Source organism: Lutjanus erythropterus, chromosome 9, assembly GCF_056507025.1.
Source record: "Lutjanus erythropterus isolate fLutEry1 chromosome 9, fLutEry1.hap2, whole genome shotgun sequence".
Lineage (NCBI taxonomy): Eukaryota > Metazoa > Chordata > Actinopteri > Lutjaniformes > Lutjanidae > Lutjanus > Lutjanus erythropterus.
In genome coordinates, this window is record NC_139325.1 from 3687660 (window position 1) to 3709795 (window position 22136).

At 38.2% G+C, this 22136-nt stretch overlaps 1 protein-coding gene across 2 annotated transcripts in view; it reads left to right on the forward strand.

Moving 5' to 3' along the window:
• enpp2 (ectonucleotide pyrophosphatase/phosphodiesterase 2) overlaps positions 1 to 15297 on the forward strand; it is a 37292-nt gene extending 21995 nt beyond the window's left edge. Inside the window, exons 16-25 of one of the 2 annotated variants that reach the window (XM_084725963.1) lie at positions 4069 to 4144; positions 4371 to 4458; positions 4585 to 4754; positions 8080 to 8215; positions 9432 to 9571; positions 9862 to 9997; positions 10735 to 10812; positions 10973 to 11105; positions 11599 to 11752; positions 13128 to 15297. In XM_084725963.1, the coding sequence (XP_084582089.1) occupies positions 4069 to 4144; positions 4371 to 4458; positions 4585 to 4754; positions 8080 to 8215; positions 9432 to 9571; positions 9862 to 9997; positions 10735 to 10812; positions 10973 to 11105; positions 11599 to 11752; positions 13128 to 13298 (1282 nt within the window). In that variant the 3' untranslated portion in view covers positions 13299 to 15297. The remainder of the gene's footprint in view (positions 1 to 4068; positions 4145 to 4370; positions 4459 to 4584; positions 4755 to 8079; positions 8216 to 9431; positions 9572 to 9861; positions 9998 to 10734; positions 10813 to 10972; positions 11106 to 11598; positions 11753 to 13127) is intronic. The other variant, XM_084725964.1, reaches the window with a different exon arrangement.
• Positions 15298 to 22136: the final 6839 nt, after the last annotated feature.

The window sequence follows — 22136 nt, forward strand, 5'->3', positions numbered from 1 at the left end:
CCCATAAAACAATGCCATAGTCAACTGACAAAGTGACAGACATTGCTCTGTCATTGCTGATGAAATGATTATAAAAAGAAGCATAAGCTTTGTTCTTGTGTGTTTGTGTTAAGATAATGATGGAAAACTACAGTAAGATGACAACCCGCAAATAATCAAATATAGGGTACCAGCTGTATTGTACAATGAAATCAAGAAAAGTACCTGGTTTCAAATGCATGTGTGGAACTGAGCTGAGCTGTATCATGTAGTCGAAACAGAGCATTACACTCTTGTCCTTGCTGTACCTTGGACAACAAACCAGTGGATATACAGGTAGAGAATACAGAGTTTTAAATTGTGTAAACATTTTTTCATAAAAACTCTCCATGTACCAATCAGACGCCAACTGATGGCAATTATGACAGAAAATAACATTACATTTAATTCCTCGTTAAGACAAGTAGTGACACAAGTTTGAGTTTACTGTAAATAAGTAAATAAATCCAAACCAGTTGACTAGGTGAGATAGAAGAGTTCTAACTAATTTATTTCCAGTTTGTTGCTGCATCTGCAAATAGGACCGTCCTCTAATGTTCAGTACAGTCGGTGTCGATGTGGCGTTTTCAGCCCACCCATCAGTGAGCCTTTTTACTGCACATCTTGATTTACTTAAAAACACATTTTATGTCCACATGGGCCACTATCAACGCATCATTAACACATGAAGTGCTGAAAAGTTTTAAGACGTGCTTTCCCGAGCCTTACTCATGTATAAAAAAACCCACCTTTCTCAACAGTGCAGCTGCTGACACGTTAATGACACGCTAAAATCAACTCTGACAGCGTTTGATGTAAAGCACCGACACGTCTCACTGCAGTGATTCAGTGACAAAGTAAACCATGAAGTCATCAGGAGTGAAAGTGAAAACAAACCACCTCAGCTAACCATGCTGTGTGTTGCATGAGTGTGAGTGTGTGTGGACGTGGACATATTACTCATGTTGTGGAGACCTAGATCTGTTTTCACACTGATGTTGTGGGGACCAGCCTTCATCATGGGGACACAATGACAGTCCCTATAATGTAAATCATCAAATTTTAGTGTGAAGATTTGGGTTTGGGTTAGGCTAAGTTTAGGTTTAGGTTATGGTAAGGGTTAGGGTTAAACAAGTAGTCATTATGGTGACTGAGTGTGTGAGTGTGTGTGTCAACGTGTATTACTCATGTTGTGGGGACATCTGCATTTACACTGAAATTGTTAGGACCAGCCTACCTTATGGGGACCACATGCAAGCCCCTATAATGTAAATCATTCAATTTTCGGGTAAAGGTCAGGAATAGGCTAAGTTTAGGTTTGGGTTATGGTTAGGGTTAGGCAAGTAGTCATTATGGGTGGGGTTAGGGTAAGTCTACAGGAAATGAATGTAAGTCGATGTAATGTCCTCTGAAGTGATGGAAACATGACTGTGCCTGTGTGTGTGTACATGTTCATGTCAGTAACACTCTCCTTGCATAGAGCTGTCATGCTGTTTTGGTTGGTGAACCGTGGGAGAGCTACATGCTTTCTCAGTACACACACACACACACACACACACACACACACACACACACACACACACACACACACGCATGCAGGGCTGCTAAATGAAAGAGATCTTTGAGGTTTCTGTGCAGCTCAGATAGACAGACAGGCTAATCGTTGGCACTGGAGCTGTGAGCTGTGAGTGCCGGAGAGTTAACACTCATACACACTCACACACACACATACGCAGGCATATATACATTAGTCAGTGTCTGCGTAAATCTCAAACCAACTAACTGTTCACACCAAATGAAACACTGAGTTTGTCTCATTTCCCCGTCAGCTAGTGATTTACATTTTTAACATGCTTGTGGCTTCACCCCCCTAGACACGCACATACACACTTACACACACACACACATATTAAGGTGTATAACTGGAAGCAGTGTTTTAATGGACACTTAATAAGAAGTGGCTGTTTTTCAATTAGAGGACTGTGGCTTGAGTTGTGTGAAGGAGTGGTTGTCCCGGGCTGAGGGCTGAAGGAGGTGAATACTGACGACACACTGCACTTCAGCTGTATAGAACACCAGAGTTTAACCCTTTAAACTTGTGTGGACTGATGGGATCCTGCATCTGGTTTCTCTAAACCATCCACATATTTCACACATACAGTATAAGATTGATTAAGGTAGTCTTTTGTGAAACTCTTGTTGGTTTTTTGAATTAGGTGCTAAGTGACATTTGTGGCACGAACCCAGAGATCACTGTAGGGTCGGTATGTCAGTTAGAAAAACCCATATTGTTTTGTGTTCTTTCTTCCTCTTCTACCTTTTTCTTTTGCAGCCACTTTGACCCCACATCACAAACATTTGATGCTTGTAATGCACGCATGTAGTAGAATAACTAACCCTAGAAGATGTTATGTTTTGATGGACAAACCTAGAAGAATCAAGGTAAATCAAGGTAACTCTAGTAAACAAGGTAAATCTAATAAACAAATGGTTATGAGCATTAACTATATAGGAATAGATAATTTATTGAAAAATATTATCTTAGTTTCTAGTAAGTACATAATTAAACTTGGGCTGTTTCCATTATAAACCTTAGATAACTATAGTTGTACCTTTAATTGATGGGTAATAGAGGAGTTGTTTCCAAGAATTGGTTGCCTACGTTCCTTGGAAATACGCAATTTTATGAATTATTACCGACATAATTGGTACATAGGTTTTTTTTTCAGTATTTCAGTTGTTGTTTCTAAGTGTTTACCCACTTATTTAAAATGTGGTAGTTACCCAACAAAATGCTGTAATTTAACCAAATATTTACCAAGTAGATATATGGTAATTATGAGACAGTAAAATGAAGGGTTACACATGTTTTAGGTGCCAGTCATCCTGAACAGTTTGTTCATAGGTCCCCTGTGGTCTAGCTTGCAAAATGTTTGTTTTTTAAGCAACTTTTTAAAAAAAATGTTCTTTGTCATTCTCCTTATTGATTTGTCTGATTTGATCACAGTTTGTTATGGATGATGGATGGGTGCCCATCTGTGGGAACTGGCAAAAGAAAGTAAAAGTATATAATATGTTAGCTTGTAGCTCAGATTATGATTGACCTTTGCTGGGTCATTTGACACAATATTCTGAACATCCCCACTAGGTTTATACTAAATGATTAAAGCAGGAAGAACAGCATTGATGTGAAATATTTTCCCATAGACATAAAGATAGCTTAAACAAGTTGGCAGGCACTGGTCTGTTGCACTCACCAAGGTCTGGTACTATTTATTGCAAAAAAAACTCACTGATGATGCTGCTGGAAGTGCCAGTTGTTTGCACGAAAAACTACTTGGCATAAGGTGTCGAGAACAAGCAAATGTAAAAGCTTTGATGAAGAGCATTTTAGCTGAACCACTATCAGAATATACCTGTACCAGACAGCAGAGAGGCCAAGTCATTCTTTTGCAATTCACAAATAAGTCTCAAGTCTTTGCACTCAATCCAAAGTCAAGTCCCAAATCCTAAACTCTCGACTTAACTGTTTTTGTGCAACTTCAAATGTCAAATGAAGTTGGAAGTTTTACCATCTGTACCGCATATTATCAGTGAGACAGCAAAATTCAATATCAGCCCAATATTAAGACAAAAAGATGAGTGAAGTGACGTTACACATGAAGCAATAAATGACAGTGACCTATAAAGGTGACAAAAACAAAACTGGCAAAAAAAACACACACTGCACCAAATAGGTCACTGTTGCTGTGACAAAATTTACATGCAATTCATCAGTTTTAGTTTTTGTGACCGTTTGAAGGAATATCTGTTTTTGAGCTGTCTAATGCTGGTGGGGAGCATATTTCAAGCTGAAGAACCTCTATAAAGAACAGTTCTCATCATAGAATTTGTTTGTGGACTTTGCACTACCAGAAGACCAGTACTCACTTGACATGTGACACTTGTCACATACCTACTTATATGCAATCATACTTAAACACAATACGCATATATATGTAATATATGAGTCATTATATTATTAATTAATTTTTATTGTATTCATTACAGGAAGGTTCCTGAAGGGAGGAGGCACTGTGGCTTCTCTGGTGATCATGGATATGACAATAAGATCAACAGCATGCAGGTAGTCTTGATCATCTACAGTAGAATAAAGAAGTCATCTGGCTGGCTTTTAATGTACTGTGTAGCAACATAGTTTATACTATCATTTTATATACTACTTTAGTGGACTGTTGGATAAAGTAGTGGTTTAATAGCTATAATAGTAGTGTTCATAATAGTATTGATGTTGGACAAATATATTAAATCTTTAACCTTTTATTTATTGTACCATCAACTTTCACTTTCAGACTATTTTCTTGGGGTATGGACCTACATTTAAATACAGGACCAAAGTTCCAGCCTTTGAAAACATTGAGCTTTACAACGTCATGTGTGGTGAGGCTGATTTTTGTGTCCTTCTCATGTGCATGTTGACTAGACACAACGTAAGTGATATATCATGTGTAACTACTTGCATTTCTTCTTTTCACTAAAATCAAACAAGCTTTCTCTCACCCTCAGATCTTCTGGGTCTGAAACCAGCTCCCAATAATGGAACTCATGGCAGTCTGAACCACCTGCTCAGAGTTCCCCCCTACAGACCCACCATGCCAGAGGAGGTTTCCAGGCCGGCAGCCTCTGGTCTTGTTCCTGCAGGAGCAGACGACCTGGGCTGCAGTTGCGACGACAAGGTCAGCCATGATGACTCAGTGGCAGACCTGGAACCAGCTTTCTGTAGACTGCAGAAACGAATATTTGTCTGTAGGAGATTGGTTTGTCTGTCAGCTCACCTAGATTAGTGGTAACAACAGTGACACCAATGTTATCCTGGTCTTCATCACCTGCCCTGGTTCTCTGTGCACACTTCAACATAAATGAGGTTGGGTGATGGCAGATACGCTCAGCCTGTCCTCACCAGAAAAACGGGCATATAGGTCATCTTTTAAAGCAGTTCCGACCCACATTTACTTTGATTGTAAGTTCGCGACCTCTTGTGGCAGCATATGTTTGGGGCACAGTGGGACAGAATGGATGGATGAGTCAAAGAAACACCAAACTTTGACCCAGGAGACTGGGGCTCAAGTCCTCAAGTCAACATTGACTTTGGATTTCACTTGGCTTATTTTTACGTTGCGTTGCGTTGCGTTGCGTTACCAAGTAGTTTTGGTAACTAAACCTAATCAAACTGCTGCCATTTAATAAAGTTAACCATATGTTTAACATTGTGAGTCATGCCTCACGACTTGCAGAGCGTACTTAATGTGTCATTAAGATGTCATTACAACAACAAAATACCTTTTAATAAACTAAAATGATCCTTTCAAGGACAGGTCCATTCTTAGTTATTTATTTTGAGGTTTGTAGCTTTCTAGTAGTGTCTCTTATGTATTCAAATCCGAAAAATCTAATTTTGGTCAAAGTGCGTATGTTTTACCTGATGTAAGTTCCTCCCTGATGACGTTGTCATCCCCTGGATGAGGGAAGGCAGGACATTAGCACTCTAGCCTGTTAATGCTACAGATAAAGTTGTGAACACAATTTGTATTTTACAACATAGCTCGTCTCCTTATATCTCCAGTCTGCCAGCGAGTCCTTTCTTTGTTTCCACAGGACAGATGAGCCCATGACTGCACACTAAAACTTGCACCTGACAGCCTGACAGCTTTCACTCTGAATCTGATAAGATTTCATTGCATTAGATTTAGCAGTATAAATCTACAGCTTATATCATGAAGGACAGTTTCCATAAAAAAGTCAGCCTTCTTAGTTAGGACAATGTAATAAAGTGTAGTATTAATTAGCACTGAAGCTAATGGTGATTGATACATGGATACTTTTGGTATCTATTGTATGTTTAAATCACTTGTAGGTAAACTGATCAACAAGCCAGTCTCCAAAAATGTTTTACTTTAATGTGCATGGATAACTTTTTCAGTCTATGCAACAAGGCAGTTTTGCTCAGTTTTGCTTTGTTTATATATATATATATACATATATGTATGTGTGTGTGTGTGTATATATATATATACATGGTAAAATGCATCTGACATAAAACATTGGTAAAACTGCCAGTCCGCATGTTCTCAGCAGCAACAGTTTCCTGTATAACATGACTTCCAGGGTTACTCCTTATGTTTCCACTTACTCTTCTGTAATCACAGTTAAGTAAGACATATAGAACACTGAATTAAACCCCAGGCCAAATTAGACCTTTACAAAGTTCATCAAAATTCAACTATCCTGACTGTGTTGCTGATTAGAGGCACTCCACTTACATAATCTTGACTGTGTTTCACCATGAGACTATTTAACATGTGAAGCATATATTTTACAGTACATTTGTTACACCAGACATGGCTAAAAGCTCACTTCCGCCTGTAGTCCCTGAATTAGAAAATTGGCATTTTGTTATACTTTATATTACAGATATGAGGGAGCCATAAGGAACTACCCACTTGAGCAAGAGGATCATTTCTCTGTTCAGTCCAAAGACTTTGGATTGAGAGATGAAACATGAGGATCATTTGATTTATCTTACTGCTCATGTGACCTGTAGACTTTTTGGCTGCTAAAAGTGACTTGAATTGTAATCAGTCATTACTGCCTGCTCTGAAGAATATTCAGTCATCATCATTTTTGTTAAATTATGCCATTTGTGTTAATTTCCAGGAGTTCACACTGGAACTGATCTGAACTCCTGTGTGTGGGAAGCTGAAAAATTCAGCAGAGAAAGCAAACTAATTCAAATACTCCTCATGTGGTCAAGATGATAGAATCTTTCCTGAGCTTGTGTCTGTTGTACTTCAGGTACAAGTGGTCTCGACTGGATCTCTGATGCAGTCTTACAGGGATTACTAAAACCCACGTCTGTCAAGCTTTCCATTCTGATGATGAGGCAGATTTCATCTTGAAATTGGCAGTATTTTTTGGAACACAGGGCCTTTGATTCTACAGAAAAGCAGGCTGATCATTTCTAGATGATGTCCATGGATTTTGTTGTCAAATTATGAAAGTGTAGCTAGCTAATGTAAGCTAATGCTAATGTTTAAACTCCCTGAGTCAAATGAAAAGTCAGTCTCCAGTTGGCTTTTTCCTTTTCCTTCCTGTGTACATGATATAATGCTACAGGGGTAAGATTGCGTATATGCTTTATTGTTCATATTTTCAAAGAGAAAGCTTCACTTTAAATAATAGTACTAACCATGAGTTTGGCAAATGCAGTGGCATCTAAGACAAGTTTGACTGAAGGTTTCTGTAGGTAGTAAGCTAGGTAACCACACATACTAATCAAGTATCGCCCCATGCCACTGCTTAAATGCATAGACGAATCCAAAGCTTGACAGGCGTGTGGTGTTACAGAGTTACTGTTACTAAGCTATTATTGGACAGTTGCTGTTTAGTGGGGACGTTCAGTGACATTTAAATTATTTTAAGAATTCTTCCTTTCCCTTTGTTCCCAGCAGCATTCATCAAATTGATGTTTTCAAATGTTGGAAATCTTCTCTACCCAAACATGGCACAGCAAGTTCTGGTTTGCCTTTGCAGTGCAGTTAAACTTGTAAACTTGTAAAACGAATAATCTGCATGGACCTGCAGTACAATCCATGATTATTTGTTCATATGTGTGTATGTCTGTGAGTTTTTTAAACCAACCCATTTGACTTGAAAAAATGTATCTAATTACCTGATTTCTTCTGTTTAGCTTCTGTGAAAACTGAAATAACCTTGTTGATTCTTTTCTTTCTGCTGCAGAGCTGGAGTCAACTCACCTTCAATTCAGTCAGTTCATTTCAAGAAAATCTGTACTTCATTTATGAACGAAAAGTCTTTTTCATCAATCACATTTGACAACCTTCTCAGTCTTGACACTGTCAGTATATTCGTCTTGAATTGCTTGGATTGGACATGAGTTGGACCCAGCCCTCCTCTGCGACATGTCACTTTATCTTCACTGTGTTTGTGATTCCCATGTAGATCTCTGGCAAGAGATTGTTTCAATCTCCGATCTTTTTGCAGTTGCGTGTAAAAAGTAGGGGCCAGAGAGGTTTGAAAGTGACCCTTGTACGAGGCTATAACCTGGAGTCACTGTGGCTCTGTCTCTTACAGAACAAAGTGGAGGAGCTAAACCAGCGACTGAGGCAAGCTATGGATGGTCAGTGTCTCACTGAATGTGACCTGTGTTTTATGCAGTATATCAGCATCAGATAATGTAGTAATAATAAAAGTAAAAGTATAAAAGTAATAATCAAAGTTAAATAACACCTTATGAGTCAGCCATATTTAATCTTGCTGTGCATTCACTCTGGCCCTGAAAGGCAAATGACAAAATAGATTCTGTTAATCTATTTTCTAAGTGTGATGTAAATTGTTTTCTCTCCTGTGTTTATGACTGAGAACAACTGGAAAAGGTTTTTGCCAGGAAAATGTTCTGTATGCCTTAATTTTTTTTTTTTATCTGTGAATAAGGTAAAAAAAAGTTTTGCCAGGATCATTTTTTGTTTGATATTGTAGTGCTCATTTCAGCCACTAGAGGTCTAAACACAGGAATGCATGGAGAAATTAAAGCTCATTGATTGTTGTAGTCCTTGTTAGATGCTTGTGGCTGAAAACAAACACTTTAGTCGTATGTCAGCCGTTCAGCTAGTTACACCCAGCCCGCTATTCTGACTATAAAAAGTGACAGAGCTTCTGTTGAGATTTTGCTATTTACACCCCAGGTGCAAATAGCATCATTGACTGTGAACACATGGGTACTTGTCTCTGCCATGCTAGGTTTTATACACCAAAACTTTTAGGAACCAAATCTACTTGGTTAGGATTAGATCATGATTTGTCTTTTCTGGGTGGGTGTAAATGGCTACATTAGCTATTCCACCCCAGGTATAAAACGCATTGTTGGCTTACACCTGGGTGCTAATAGAACCCGACAGATTTTTCCTTTACTTGTTTCCACAAACAAAAAAAGTAAATTAGAAAAATCTGACAAAACATTTTTTGTCACCTTGCAAAACATTTGTTCCAACCTGTTTCACAGATTAAAAAAAAAATATTTAGCAACCTTAAACAATACTTTTTTTTTCATCTGGTCAAACGTTATGAACACAGGAAAAAACTATTTAGATCACTCCTCAGGGCTGCCATATGTATGTAGATTTGTTTTTTCATGGTAATTTGGTACATGTAACCTTTACACATTAAAGTTGTCAGATGCAGTGAATCATTCACCATGTAAAACTACATCATGATCCTGTGATGCATCTTGCTGCATTGTCATGGATCATAGCAGTTTATTCACTTAAGTGTGAACTGCAGTGTTCTGTAAAGGTGGTCCTGTTACACACCTCCTCTGTCCCTCTTTGCTCTCTCAGACAGCAGGAACCTGCCGCACGGTCGACCTGCTGTTCTCTTCCGCACCAAATACTCCATCCTCCACCACAGTGACTACATCAGCGGCTACAGTGAGGCTCTCTCTATGCCTCTCTGGACGTCGTACACTGTCAGCAGACAGGTACTCTTCATCCTCCGCTCTTTACCCTGTTTCACCCTTATTAAGATTTCCTTCACTGGTTTTTCAAATCCAGAAATATTTGTAGTTTGTTTTCTACTTGTTATATGCAACATATGAGACAATGATGACTTGGAAAAGCACATGACAAGTTGTGATTGCTTTTTGAACTTTGTGTGCTTCACACGCCCTCTACTGGCAAGAGTAGAATTGGACTTCCTCCCTTATTTTCCACCCTTCTCACCGATCATGTACGTTGTGTGTGTCCTCTGTGTGTGTGTGTGGTCCTGCAGGTAGAAGTGTCTCCTCTGCCTGAAGCCCTGTCCAACTGTGTGAGACCTGATTCCAGAGTCCCTCCAGCCTACAGTCAGTCTTGTACCAGCTACAGAGCAGACAAACAGATCAGCTACGGCTTCCTCTACCCACCACGTAAGTTTATCACCACAGGTTAAAGGGATAGTTCTTTTTTTTTTTTTTCTTTGCCTTGATTGATTAGTTTGGTTGTGTTACTGTGTGACTTTGGAGTTTAAAAGGTTAGTTCATATTCACACAATAACACAAACTAACAAATTGAGGCAGAAGTAGACCAGCAGCTCCTGTGTTCTGTTATATAAAATTTCTGTTTTCACCAAAGGAGTCCGGTTTATTTTTGAGATAGTGATATTTGGCTCATATGACAGCAGTTTTCTGTTGGAAAAGGTTGTCTGATGGCAGGGTAAAGCAGGTTGCAGGTAAAGCAAATATTATAAATATAGCAAACACTTAAACATTTTTCTGCTGACCCTGTCCACAGCAGTACATCGCTCAGCTTACATGCTGCTACTATTTGGGGATCAGATAAATTCACAATTTTGGCTCTAATGATTGTAATGGGTTTTTATTGTTATACATTTTTAGACTAAATGATCGATCTGTGCATTGAGAAAAGTCTAAAGTGTTTCAAATGTATGCAGAAAAAATAATCAACCCAAATCTTTGATTTGATTAGAGGCACTCCACTTATTATTTGATAAAAACAAACTGGACAACTCATATTGGGTGTCTTGTGCCAGAAAACTGTTTCTTACAGCCCGGCTCTTATTTTCATAGTTTTACCCATCATCTAGCTATAGTAATATTACTTACACAGCTGTAATAATCATGTTTCTTTTTGTCCATATTGACAGAATTATCCTCAACCATGGATAAAAAATATGATGCTGTCCTCATCACCAACACTGTCCCCATGTATCCTGCATTCAAGAGTAAGATACCTGTTGATACTTTGTGTGTTATGGTTTTGACTGTTTTTCCTGAACAGAAACTAAGCCTCATCAGTGCTGATAGTTTCACTGATTGTTCACTGCTTATTTCATCCCATCAAATCCTTCTCTGTTTGTCTCTGTGTCCTCACCTCTCTCTCAGGAATATGGGGTTACTTCCAGAGAGCTCTGGTGAAGAAATATGCCACTGAGAGAAACGGGGTGAACGTGCTCATTGGACCCATATTTGACTACGACTACGATGGTGTCAGAGACTCAGCTGAGAAGATCAGAGAGTAAGAACACTTAACGTTTTTATGTTTTAATTTGTGGTGGTGAAGGATTCGGTCGTTATGACGTTATGCACAACATAGAGGTCTCAACACATGAACAACCACCTACAAAGAATTAGAAAATAATTAATGTGTTTCTTCTCCTCCTGATCAAATTTAAGATAATGCTTTACCAAAGAAATGATGAAAAAAAAGAATCCTAATGAAAAAAGTAAAAAAATAAAGAAAAATTGTCTTGCCCAGGGAGAGTTGTAATATTCCAAGAAAAACTCTAAGATAAATTAAATTTCCAAGATTAAAGATTTAAATTTGTTAGATTTTTTTCTCATTAATTTCTCAGAATATTACCCCGTCCCTGGCTCTGTAATTGTTATCTTTTCGCCTCTAGTGGCCCTAAAATGGCGTCAGAAAAGAAAGGTTTGCGTTAGAAAAGTTTGTTCATTTGATACAGATAAAACCAGTAAAATTCAATTCTTCTGTCTGACCTTTACTTCAGGTATGTCAGTGGGACGATACCCATCCCCACACATTACTTTGTGGTCCTGACCAGCTGCTTAGACTTCACACAGGCTGCAGACTCGTGTAGCGGCCCCCTCAGCAGCGCTGCCTTCATCCTGCCACACAGACCCACCAACGACGAGACCTGCAAAGTAAGAAACATTACATCTCTAAATGCTTTGTCACATTTTAAAGGGTAAATTCAGTATTTTTCAAACCTATTTTCCCATATTTTTTCCATATATCTAAGTGACCATACATACTGTATATACTGTATATATATATATATATATATATATATATATATATATATATATATAATCCTATGTATTGCAAACTCTGTCTTAAGTTGTGTCCATCCTGGGTGAGGGATCTCTCTTCTGTAACTCTCTCTGGGGTTTCTTTAACTTTTTCTCCCTGTTCAAAGGTTTTTTGGGGGAGTAGGGGGAAATAGCGTGTACATTTTTGCATCTAACTTGGTGAATTAAGGGTTAATTCAATCAAACCAAAGTTTATGATTGTTGGAGCAGAGGAAAGATAAGCCAAGATGTTTTTGCTGAGTTTTATTTTGTTTCTGTTGAATTTGAATGAATCGTGTTTTACAATGGTAAAATGACTTCTTCTGTAAATAGTCTGGTGGGTGTAGTGAGAGAGAATTAATCACCTGTTTCTGGTGAAACAAAACAAATCTTACTTTTTAGAAATCATCTAACTGTGCAAGGATCCTTTCCATAATGTTGTCAGACACTAAGAATAACAATCTCAGCTTGTCAGTTCCAAAAACAAGCACTTTTAGTAGACATACTTTAACCGTGTGCAATTGCCTCAAAGGATTACATTGTAGCCCATGACAGCTGCAGTAGTCTCACTCAGCATTGGTCTCATTTCAAAATTGTCACTTAGACATTAGTCACATGGGAAAATAGAGTTCAGGTTGAAAAATACCACAGAAACCTTTTGCACATCACTCTGACCACACACCTTTTGGATTCTTCAGTCAGAAATGAAAATTTCAAATGTTACCTTAACTAGTCACAATGAACGTAGCGTTCCTCCAAACTGTTTGTGCAGCGACATCTAATTATGCAGCTGATTGCACGTTCAGAAGAGATTTAATAGTAAAAAAACAAACACATATTTGACAAACAACAGTATCCACAAACACCATGCAGTGTCTCCATCGCTGGGTTGCCAGATACAGTCAGTGGTGAGTCCCAAACCTGGCATCCTCACTGTGAAACAAACACAGCAATAATTAGTGAGATGTAGAGGTGTTCACTTTGGATGAAGTCAGGCTAGCTGTTTCCCCATTTACTCAGGCTTTATGCTAAGCTAGGCTAACCACATCTTTACTCTAGCTGTGTACTTAACACACAGACTAATATTGATTACTACAACTACAATGTTGACATATTCCTTCAAAGCCAAATCTCTTCAGAGTTAAAGGGGATGCAGAGTTTTAGATTCTTCAGAGGAGGAGAGAAACCCTCATGCTAATCCTTCTGCTTCTTACTGTCTTCCCTGCAGAGCACAGAGGATGAGTCTCGCTGGGTGGAGGACCTGATGAGGATGCACACAGCTCGAGTCAGAGACGTAGAGATCCTCACAGGCCTGGACCTTTATCGCAGAACCACCCGGAGCTACGCTGAAATCCTCTCGCTCAAGACCTACATGCACACCTATGAGAGCGAGATATGATCTCTGCTGGCTCTGTTGACACTGTGTTACTGACCTTCTTCAACCGTGGTGGATGTATGTGGTACAAGGAAGAGATGTGGTTATCTCTATTACACTGACTTACACCAGCTGGAGCTCTCGCTGGAAGCTACGGCTGCTCTGCAGCTGCTCTGCAGCATCCATGTTGGGCTCCGTCACTGAGCATCTGGTTTATTATTATTCATTTCATCCATCTGTTGAGATGCAGCTTTAACACCACTGAGCTACTGGCTGTGCTAACGTCCACTTCACTTTATTCTGTTCAGCGGCAGGAAAGCAAAACATTTCCTCTGCTCTGTGTTACTGTTTCATGATCAGCACTCAGATTTATTGAAATTACATCAAACTGAAGGAAACCTACAGATCAAGAACAACAGGATTATTCTGATATTTTAAACACAGTGCTTAGTTTGTCTTATTTAAGGGTGCAGTTTTCAGAAGAAAAAATATATATCAAGGGTTTAAATCAAATCTATACTAGTAACTTTTTGTCAGAATGTGTACATATCAGAGAGGCCATTAACTGTCATCATCAGCCCTGTAAAATTTCTAATGTCCCTTTTTGATCAATATAATGGTTTACTAGAATTTTTCTCCCCGACAGTATGGCCTGATTTTGTATTTTTAGGCAATATGATTAAGGCAGAAGCTCTAAGCACCAAGGTGACAGTAGCCAACGATGCTATTTGCACCTGGGTTGGAGTAGCCAATGTAGCTATTTACACCCCCATGATCTTTTCCTAAACCTAACCAAGTAGTTTTGGTGTCTAAACCTGAGCAAAGTGCAAATGAAAAGTAAAAAGTGTTTCATTCAGGACAAAGTCTGGACTCCTGAGTGAAAGTCCCTTTTTGAACCATTTGTCCACCACAACCTCCTTGCTATGTGAGCCTTGTGGCTCTTTGTAACTAAACTCATCGGCTGGGTGTAAATAGCTGAATAGTCACACAGACTGTTCTCACATGGGTGCAAATAGACACTCCGTTTGGGGCAGAGGTAATATAGCTTTATTGGTTTAAATGCCATTGTTATTAACACCCAGGGGTTAGTAGTAGCCAGGTGTATGCTATTTGCACCTGGTTCAGAATAGGCAATGTGGCTATTTACACCCAAATGTATATAGCTTAGCATGGCAGAGATAAGCACCCAGATGTCCATAGCTAACAATGCTATTTGCACCTAGGATATAAATAGCTAACCAAATGTGGCTATTTACACCTGCTTGAGAGGGGCAGATCATTTAGTTTTTCAAAACCTGACCAAGTATTTTGTTGTCTAAACCGAACCAAACTCAACTGAAAACGGACAATAATAAGTCAAAAATGTAAAAATTAAAAGTCAACCCTGACTTCTAGTTTCACACAGAACTCAAAGCCCAGTCTCCCAGGGGAGAGTCTTGTATTTAATCCATTAATCCACATCCATAGCAACTGTATGACTATTTTTATCCAGGTGCAAATAGAATGAAACTGCATAATGGTAGCACAATATAAACTAAAACAATGCAGGACTGATTTGTTGATTGTGTATTTGAGTGGTGCACATACAAGATAAATTAGCTTTCAATGTAAGCTTATTGCCAAAGTTGTCTGACACATCAAACCAGGGATTTTTGGGGTCTTCCATAAAATCATTTACAGACGGTACCCTTGATAACCAACCTTTTCTTCAGAATAATGCATAAAAACACGATTTTCTAGAAAACAATATCCTATATGTGTAAAGATGATGTGTTTTAAAGATGTAAAAAAAATAATAAATTGCACTACAAGCTTGCCAACAGAATCAGCCCCAGACAAAACTTTCACTTCACAATTAAGGCAGGTTTGTTAAAGTGAGTGCATATTTTCAGTTTCCATATTGACCCACTCTGTTTCATGTGTTCAGTGATTAAGATGAAATTGCCTTTATTTTTTTCAATGAAATGATAATGCAATGTTGTGTGTGTACAGTGTGTGTGTATGCTGAATTCAAAATATTTTCTGTTTGTGTTGACCTTGACCTTGTGTGTTTTGTGATATTGACTTGTTTTTTTTTTTGTTCTGTGCTATGATGATGATTTATTAATGTTTTCTATGAAACATTTACCACCTGTGAGACTGATCTATTTATGCTTTACGTAAATGTCATCATAATAAACAAGTGTTTTTATTAAAAGAAGCGTGGTGCGCTGCATGCCGAGATTGTCATAATCATAATAAATAGTGGATGTAGCCTCTGATGTCAGCCATAGGTTTCTGAAAGGCCATTTTGAAGCTTAAGTTCATTCAGGAACTGGATCACTCTTCTCCTCTCAGTGTGTGAGCAATCTCTCTCTCTTCCTCTCCGACCGGAGTGTCTGTGTAAGTGTGAACAGTTTGTGCCCAGCGATTGGCCCATCCAGCTTGATTGCTGCCACAGGATTGGCCAGGGGAAGAAGCCTACTTGAACCTGCACACTCTCCGAAAGTACCAGCTCTTTTTGTAGTTTGTTTGACGTGTGAGCAGAAAGCCTCCTATGAAAGCTTTGTGGAGGTTTTTGTTGTACTCTGTAACTTCACTTGCAGTATTTATAGGTACCAGCTGTTACTGACTTTAACACAACTCCATCAATGTTACAGTCTGTAGGAGGGAAAAGCCTTCTTATTTTGAACAACCCTTTTCTCCTGTTTTTTTTCTTGATTTAGGAATTAGGTTGCTCATTTATTTCTATATTGTTTTTGTTACAGGAAAATTCGGGTTAATTTAGAAAGCTTTTATTTGTTGTTTTAGGCATTATTCTCCCTCTGAGCCAAAATAAAGCTGCTACTTTGAATTACTTGAATGGGGGAGCAACACATCGTGTTATGTCAAGGCTTCCTCTAGACCAGGGCATAACATGATTCGGGGGCTCCTCTGTCCTTCCTTTCATCGTTCATGTTTGTGTCGGGTAAGTTTGTTTTCTTCCTCATTTTCTCTACATGTTGGTTGGCAGTTTTTTCTTTTGGGGGGTTGGCACGATGGGGTCTAATCACCAAAGACATCAAAAGACTCCACGTTTTTTATCCCGTGCACATAGATATTTTTCATACACTCAGGAAGAAGTCTCTCCTGATTGACTGTTACAGAGTACAATCTGATCATAAAACTGAGCAATAATCTAGATGTTTCAGGGAAGCTGGAGTGAAAATTTCTGCATAAATCTGATGTGATTTTGTTTCAAAATGGCCTTATTACCAACAAACGGACAAACTACATCGTTCCTTTTTAATTTTGACCTAGGCTACTTAAAGTAACTACAGGGTACATCTGAACATTTACTTCAGAACAAAGGTCCAGGGGACAGTGGATTGACATGGACACTGCCAGCCTCTGTCTCAGCTGTCAGTCACCTGACCAGGAAACTTAATTACTGTTCTCCAGGAGTGGAGTCACTGCATCACATTTTCTTGCACACTGATCTACCATAGTGGGTGCTTTATCACGTTTTACCTAACTAAGGCCATCCAAGAGGGAGATCACCTGATCTAAAATGAATTCATTTATTAACCTATGAAACAACAAACCAGTCAAACAATGGGATTGTGGGAAAAGAAATATATAAAATAGTGCTAATTAACAATAATATTTACTTAAAAATATGTGTAGGTGGTGTAAACAAATGTAATATTCTGATCAACACTGCAGCACAGTAACATAATATAAATCCCACAGCTCAAAGTGGTACTTATAACAGTAAAAATGTCTTTGAGTTAAAGAAACTTCAAAACACACAAAATGATAATTTTCAAAATATTTATTTGATTTAAGAAGTCAAACATTGTCATGTTTCTGAATTGTACATGAATTATATATCTAAGATTATAATATTGTCAGATAACATTTAATTATCTAATATATATAAAAAGAAATATTTCAAATGTTTCTCTTATATGTATTATATTGTACTATTCTAGAGATAAACAGTATATAAACAGTTCTTACACTATACACGGGGCCTACATGTACATGTATTATACACCATGACTATTATTTTAGCATAGCTATTTTACTTGAGTATAGCTCAGTTATTTTAGTGTCGTAATATTCTTTTAGTGTAGCTGGATTATTTTACTTGACCTATATTTTTTAGGTGCTATTTTATTTAAGTATAGTTATATTAATCTATTACAGTAATATTCTCTTAGTGTAGTTAAATTATTTTTTGTAGTGTTCTTTTAGTGTAGCTATATTATCTTAATATTTTGGTCGAGCTGTTCTGTTTTACTAAAGTTATATTAATTAGTATAGCTATATTATTTTTATTTTAATTTTAATTTTAGAATAGTTATATCTTAGTTTAATTATTTTTGTATAGTTATATTACTATATTTATTTATTTTATTTTAGTATACTTATTCTGTTTTAGTGTACCTATTTTACTTTGAGTAATCATTAATTAGTGTATTAATATTATTTTAGTGCAGTTATTTTAGTTTAGTTAAGCTGTTTTATTTCAGTAGTTACATTATTTAGTGTTGTATATTATTAATTAATTAATATTTTGTTAGTGTTGATATATTCTTTTAGTCTAGCTATTTTAGTGTAGTTAAATTATTTTAGTTTAGCTATATTATTTTACTGCAGTAATACTGTTTTAGTGTATTGCAGTCCTCTGTGCTGGTCGGGCCGTGGTGCTCCTCATCATCTCAGCTGCTGGGTGAAGACGGTGGTGTCAGGGGTGGAGGGGTGAGGTCTTGTGGTTCTACTCACTGGGTGTTCAGGCTTTGGTGCCTGGAAGCAGATAGGGTGCTGAGTGTGGTCCTCTGTGGTGATGACTGGTCCACTCTGGGATGACTGGTTGGAAGATGCCCCCCCCCCCCTCAGCTGCTCCAGGAAAACCAAAAAGACAGAGGAGTTAATCCTGCCCTGTGACACAGAAAAACAAGCCATGAGTACATCTGTCAACTGTACAACCTCTGTATTGTTGGCAGCCATATTGTTGAACTTATATTATAAACATAAAGTTAACTTTAGCTTATCAACACTTCAATGTTGTCACTTCTTCTGGGGACGTTGATAAAAAAGATAGATGGAGTAGGCGTGGGCGATAAAACAACAGTGATATACAGTGTATATACTGTATATCAGCTATAGACTAGTATCAGATTTGCATTTGTTTTTTTGGTCTTGTAAGTTTCAGATGGTGATGGACTCAGACATCTCAGGAGGAAGTTGTCTAAAGAAATGTTGCTGAGGAGAAGGATGTCCACTTATATGCTGCCACCAAGGGGAAGAAGATGAATGGATGAATGGATGGATGGATGACCTCCTTAGCCTCCTCCTCCATGCTTTTGAGTACACAAACATGTCATCAGTCACGACCTTCATGACTACATTAAACTTTACTTTTCAGCTGTATCGCCCAGGTCTATTTGCAGCTCTGTCACATAATGCATGAGCATTAGGGTGGTGATTGCAGGAATCTAACTTGTATCTTTGCACAATTTCACTCAGCATGGGATCGAAGTGTTTTCTCAACAGGAGAACGACTTGCTGGTGGCTCTTCTAGGCTGAAAAGATTTAGCATCAGACTGCATGCTGATGCTCCGATGACACTGTAGCTCTCTGCCTTTCTAAGTGGTCAATCTGTTTGGCTGTATAAAAGCTGTTTAATCACTCTATCCTCTTCCCAGCAAGAGAAAAAGTCTGTGTCCGCTCGGCTAGTGGCAAATTGTATAAAATAAACAACCTTAAAATTAACACTGAGTGAGACACTTGCAGACTTGACATTAAGTATTAACTCACCTTTGTTTGGTTTAACCACCGACACCTTGAAGAAGAAAAATACCTAACAGTATGACAGAGTAAGATTAGTGTCAGTGTTATGTGTGGTATCCTAGTCACTGAAACATGTTAACCTTCTAAGAATACTTACCTGTTGATATTTACCTGTAAGTAACATGGATAACACCAATCTGTTAAGAAAAATGCTACGTTTACTTACCTCGTTTAATACTGTTGTGGATTAACGATATCTGTAACTCAGATTCAGATTTAAATTACTTTATTGTCCATTAATTCACATTACATGGAAATTTGTCTTTGACAAATTTGTGTGCTCTGACATATGCGGAGAATACAGACCATACACAACAATACAATCAATACATCAGGTCACATTAGACAAATAAACTGAGTGGCAGTGATACAAGTGCTTCCACTGACATTTAAGCATTCATAAACACCACAACAATATAAATGGGCAGTATGCATACACAGCAGTAATAAATAAATAAATGCATATGATAAAAATAAAACAGAGGCAGGTACATTCAAAGAAGCTTATTTAAACAAGTGATTATTGAGGATGGTCACAGGAGCTGAAACGAACATTACTAACAGTATTAAAACACTTTCCATTTTCCTCCATTCTGTTCCTCTGTTTTCCTTACTTTCTATCTTGGTCTTTTTTCATGTTTCTATCCCTTCTTTGCCAGTTTGTCCTCATCCTTAGACTCAAGGGTTCCAGCCTTTTCCCCCAAGATTTTTCCTTTTTTTTCTTGGGATTTGTATTTTGCTTGTTCTGTTGGCTTCATTCGCTTTTGGGCTGTTTTGACCTGTGCCTGCAATCACTCTGTAAGCCTTTTGTATTTTGACTTTGAATTTTGTATTTGAGTCATCAAATCATCTGAACTGCATCAGCTCTGCATATTGGTTCTGCCTTCTTGTTTTTGCTATGCTGCTTGACACATACTATGACAGTCTGAGCTGTTAAATGTGTGAAATCAAAAATTCAAACACTTACTGTTGTCATTAATTGTAATTAACTTACCTCTTTTATCGTCATCTACAGATAAGTTTTTAAACAAAACACAAAGCAACCATGGTGTCTTACTGTCATGCCATGAACACAGAATGGATGATCAGCACAACAAAAATCTCCAATTTAAACTATATATTTGTGTTATATATATGCAATGTTTCAAGCTCCAGGCTCTTCCAGATCATATGTGGGATTAATGATGATCAGATTAACAGATGGTTTCTGGCAAAAGCAGACCTAACACTTGTCAATTGCTCTAGCAGCAGAAACTACAAAGAAAAATGTCCAGCATCTGCAAAATACGGCCACAATAATGAAATGCTTCAATGCAAACAAAGGCTCACAGGAGGCATGTACATTCAAAGTAGCAACAAGAGAGTATTACTGGTGCAAAAGAACCAAGCATACTGCAGCAGACTAGTACAAACAGTGTCTGTTAGAAGGAATCCTCTATGTGACAGAGTGACATAGTGCTGACTAGGTTGGAGGAGACTGGTTTTAAGAAGGAATAAGTGCACCTTCCTGCAAGAGAAAGTAGAATATCTGGACTATAGGGTAGATGCACAGGGGCTTCAACCTGTGGATAAGAAAGTGAAAGCCATCATGGAGGCTCCTAGTCCCACAAATGTCAGTGACCTTATGTCGTATTTAGCATTGCTAAACTACTACAACAAGTTTCTTCCCAACCTCGAAACCCTGTTGGCTCCAAGCACGGACTCCTATGACAAGGTGTGTGCTGGACTTGGCAAAAGAAATCAGACACTGTATCCGTGACAAGCTGGAACAAGACTTGGTGACCTTTATGGACCCTGATGGAGGCTCTGTGGGCCCTTGGATGACAGAGAGGAGCCACCTTTAAGTGCGCCACTGGATCCACAGCCCGCTTCTCGTATGATATGTATGGATGCTGTGGATGTTAAGTTCTTTGTGAAGATAAAACTTTTGGGTTTCCATTCAGGTATATCCTGTTGTATTTTGTAAGAGTCCCCCCTTGTGTGTCTTTGTTTACTTCACTTATTATTGTCACTGTTTTCTTTCCCATCTTTGTTGAATTGTTTCACCTGTTTCTGATTAGCCTTCCTGTGTATTTTGTGCACTTCCTCCTTTCTTTGCTGGCTGGTCTTCATCGTTAAAGTCAAGTGTTTCAGTGGCAGTTTTGGATTCCAGACTTGTGCTTGCATTCCTCCCACAAGCCTTTTATATTTTGTCTTTGTATATTTTTTTGAGTCATTAAATCAGATGAACTGCACCAGTGCGTCCTCCTTTCTGCATTTTGAGGCCATTTGATATGCAGTATCTATCAGGTGGAAGCCAGCACAACACTGAAGTTTGTTCAGATGTATTTATTATCTTCAATAGTTTGATTGAAAGATAGATTAGAACGTAAAAGCAAATTGACAATTGAAAAGCTGTTCAAAATCACCTTCTTTAAAACGTTATTGGTTGAAGCCTCCTTACAACTTGAATGCTTTATTAGAGGACAGAAGGGCTGTTGGGCTAAGGGCATGTACACACTATTAGGGGTGGTTAATCTGTCTGATTTCCAAATCCGATTCGATAACGATTATTGAGGTCCCAATTCGATTACCAACTGATTTTCGATTATTAACGATTCTTGATTAGCAATTATTGATTTTCCATTTGACAACAGTAACCCAAAATACACCACAAAGTTATTGCACCATTAAAAAAAACAGTCAGTTGCTGAATTACTTAACTCTTTTATTGAGTAGGGGTGCAACGGATAAAAAAACTCACGGTTCGGATCAGAACAACTCAAAGCACTTACTGTGTAGTGTAGTTTTAACTTCAGAATTATTTGTTTTAACTTGGAAAAACTCATTGTAGCTTTACTAGCTTATAGACTACAAGCTTAAAAGAAATGTTGGCAGGTGTGCATTAAAGTATATAGTCAACTTTATGTTGATTTGGTGGAATGACGGGCTTCAGGCGGTCGTCTTTAACCCACCCAGCCTCCCCTGGATGAAAGCGGGAAATGTGAGCCCTCAAGTTGCTCGTATTGCTGCAGTACTTCAGTTTAGTGTGGCAATGTCAAAGGA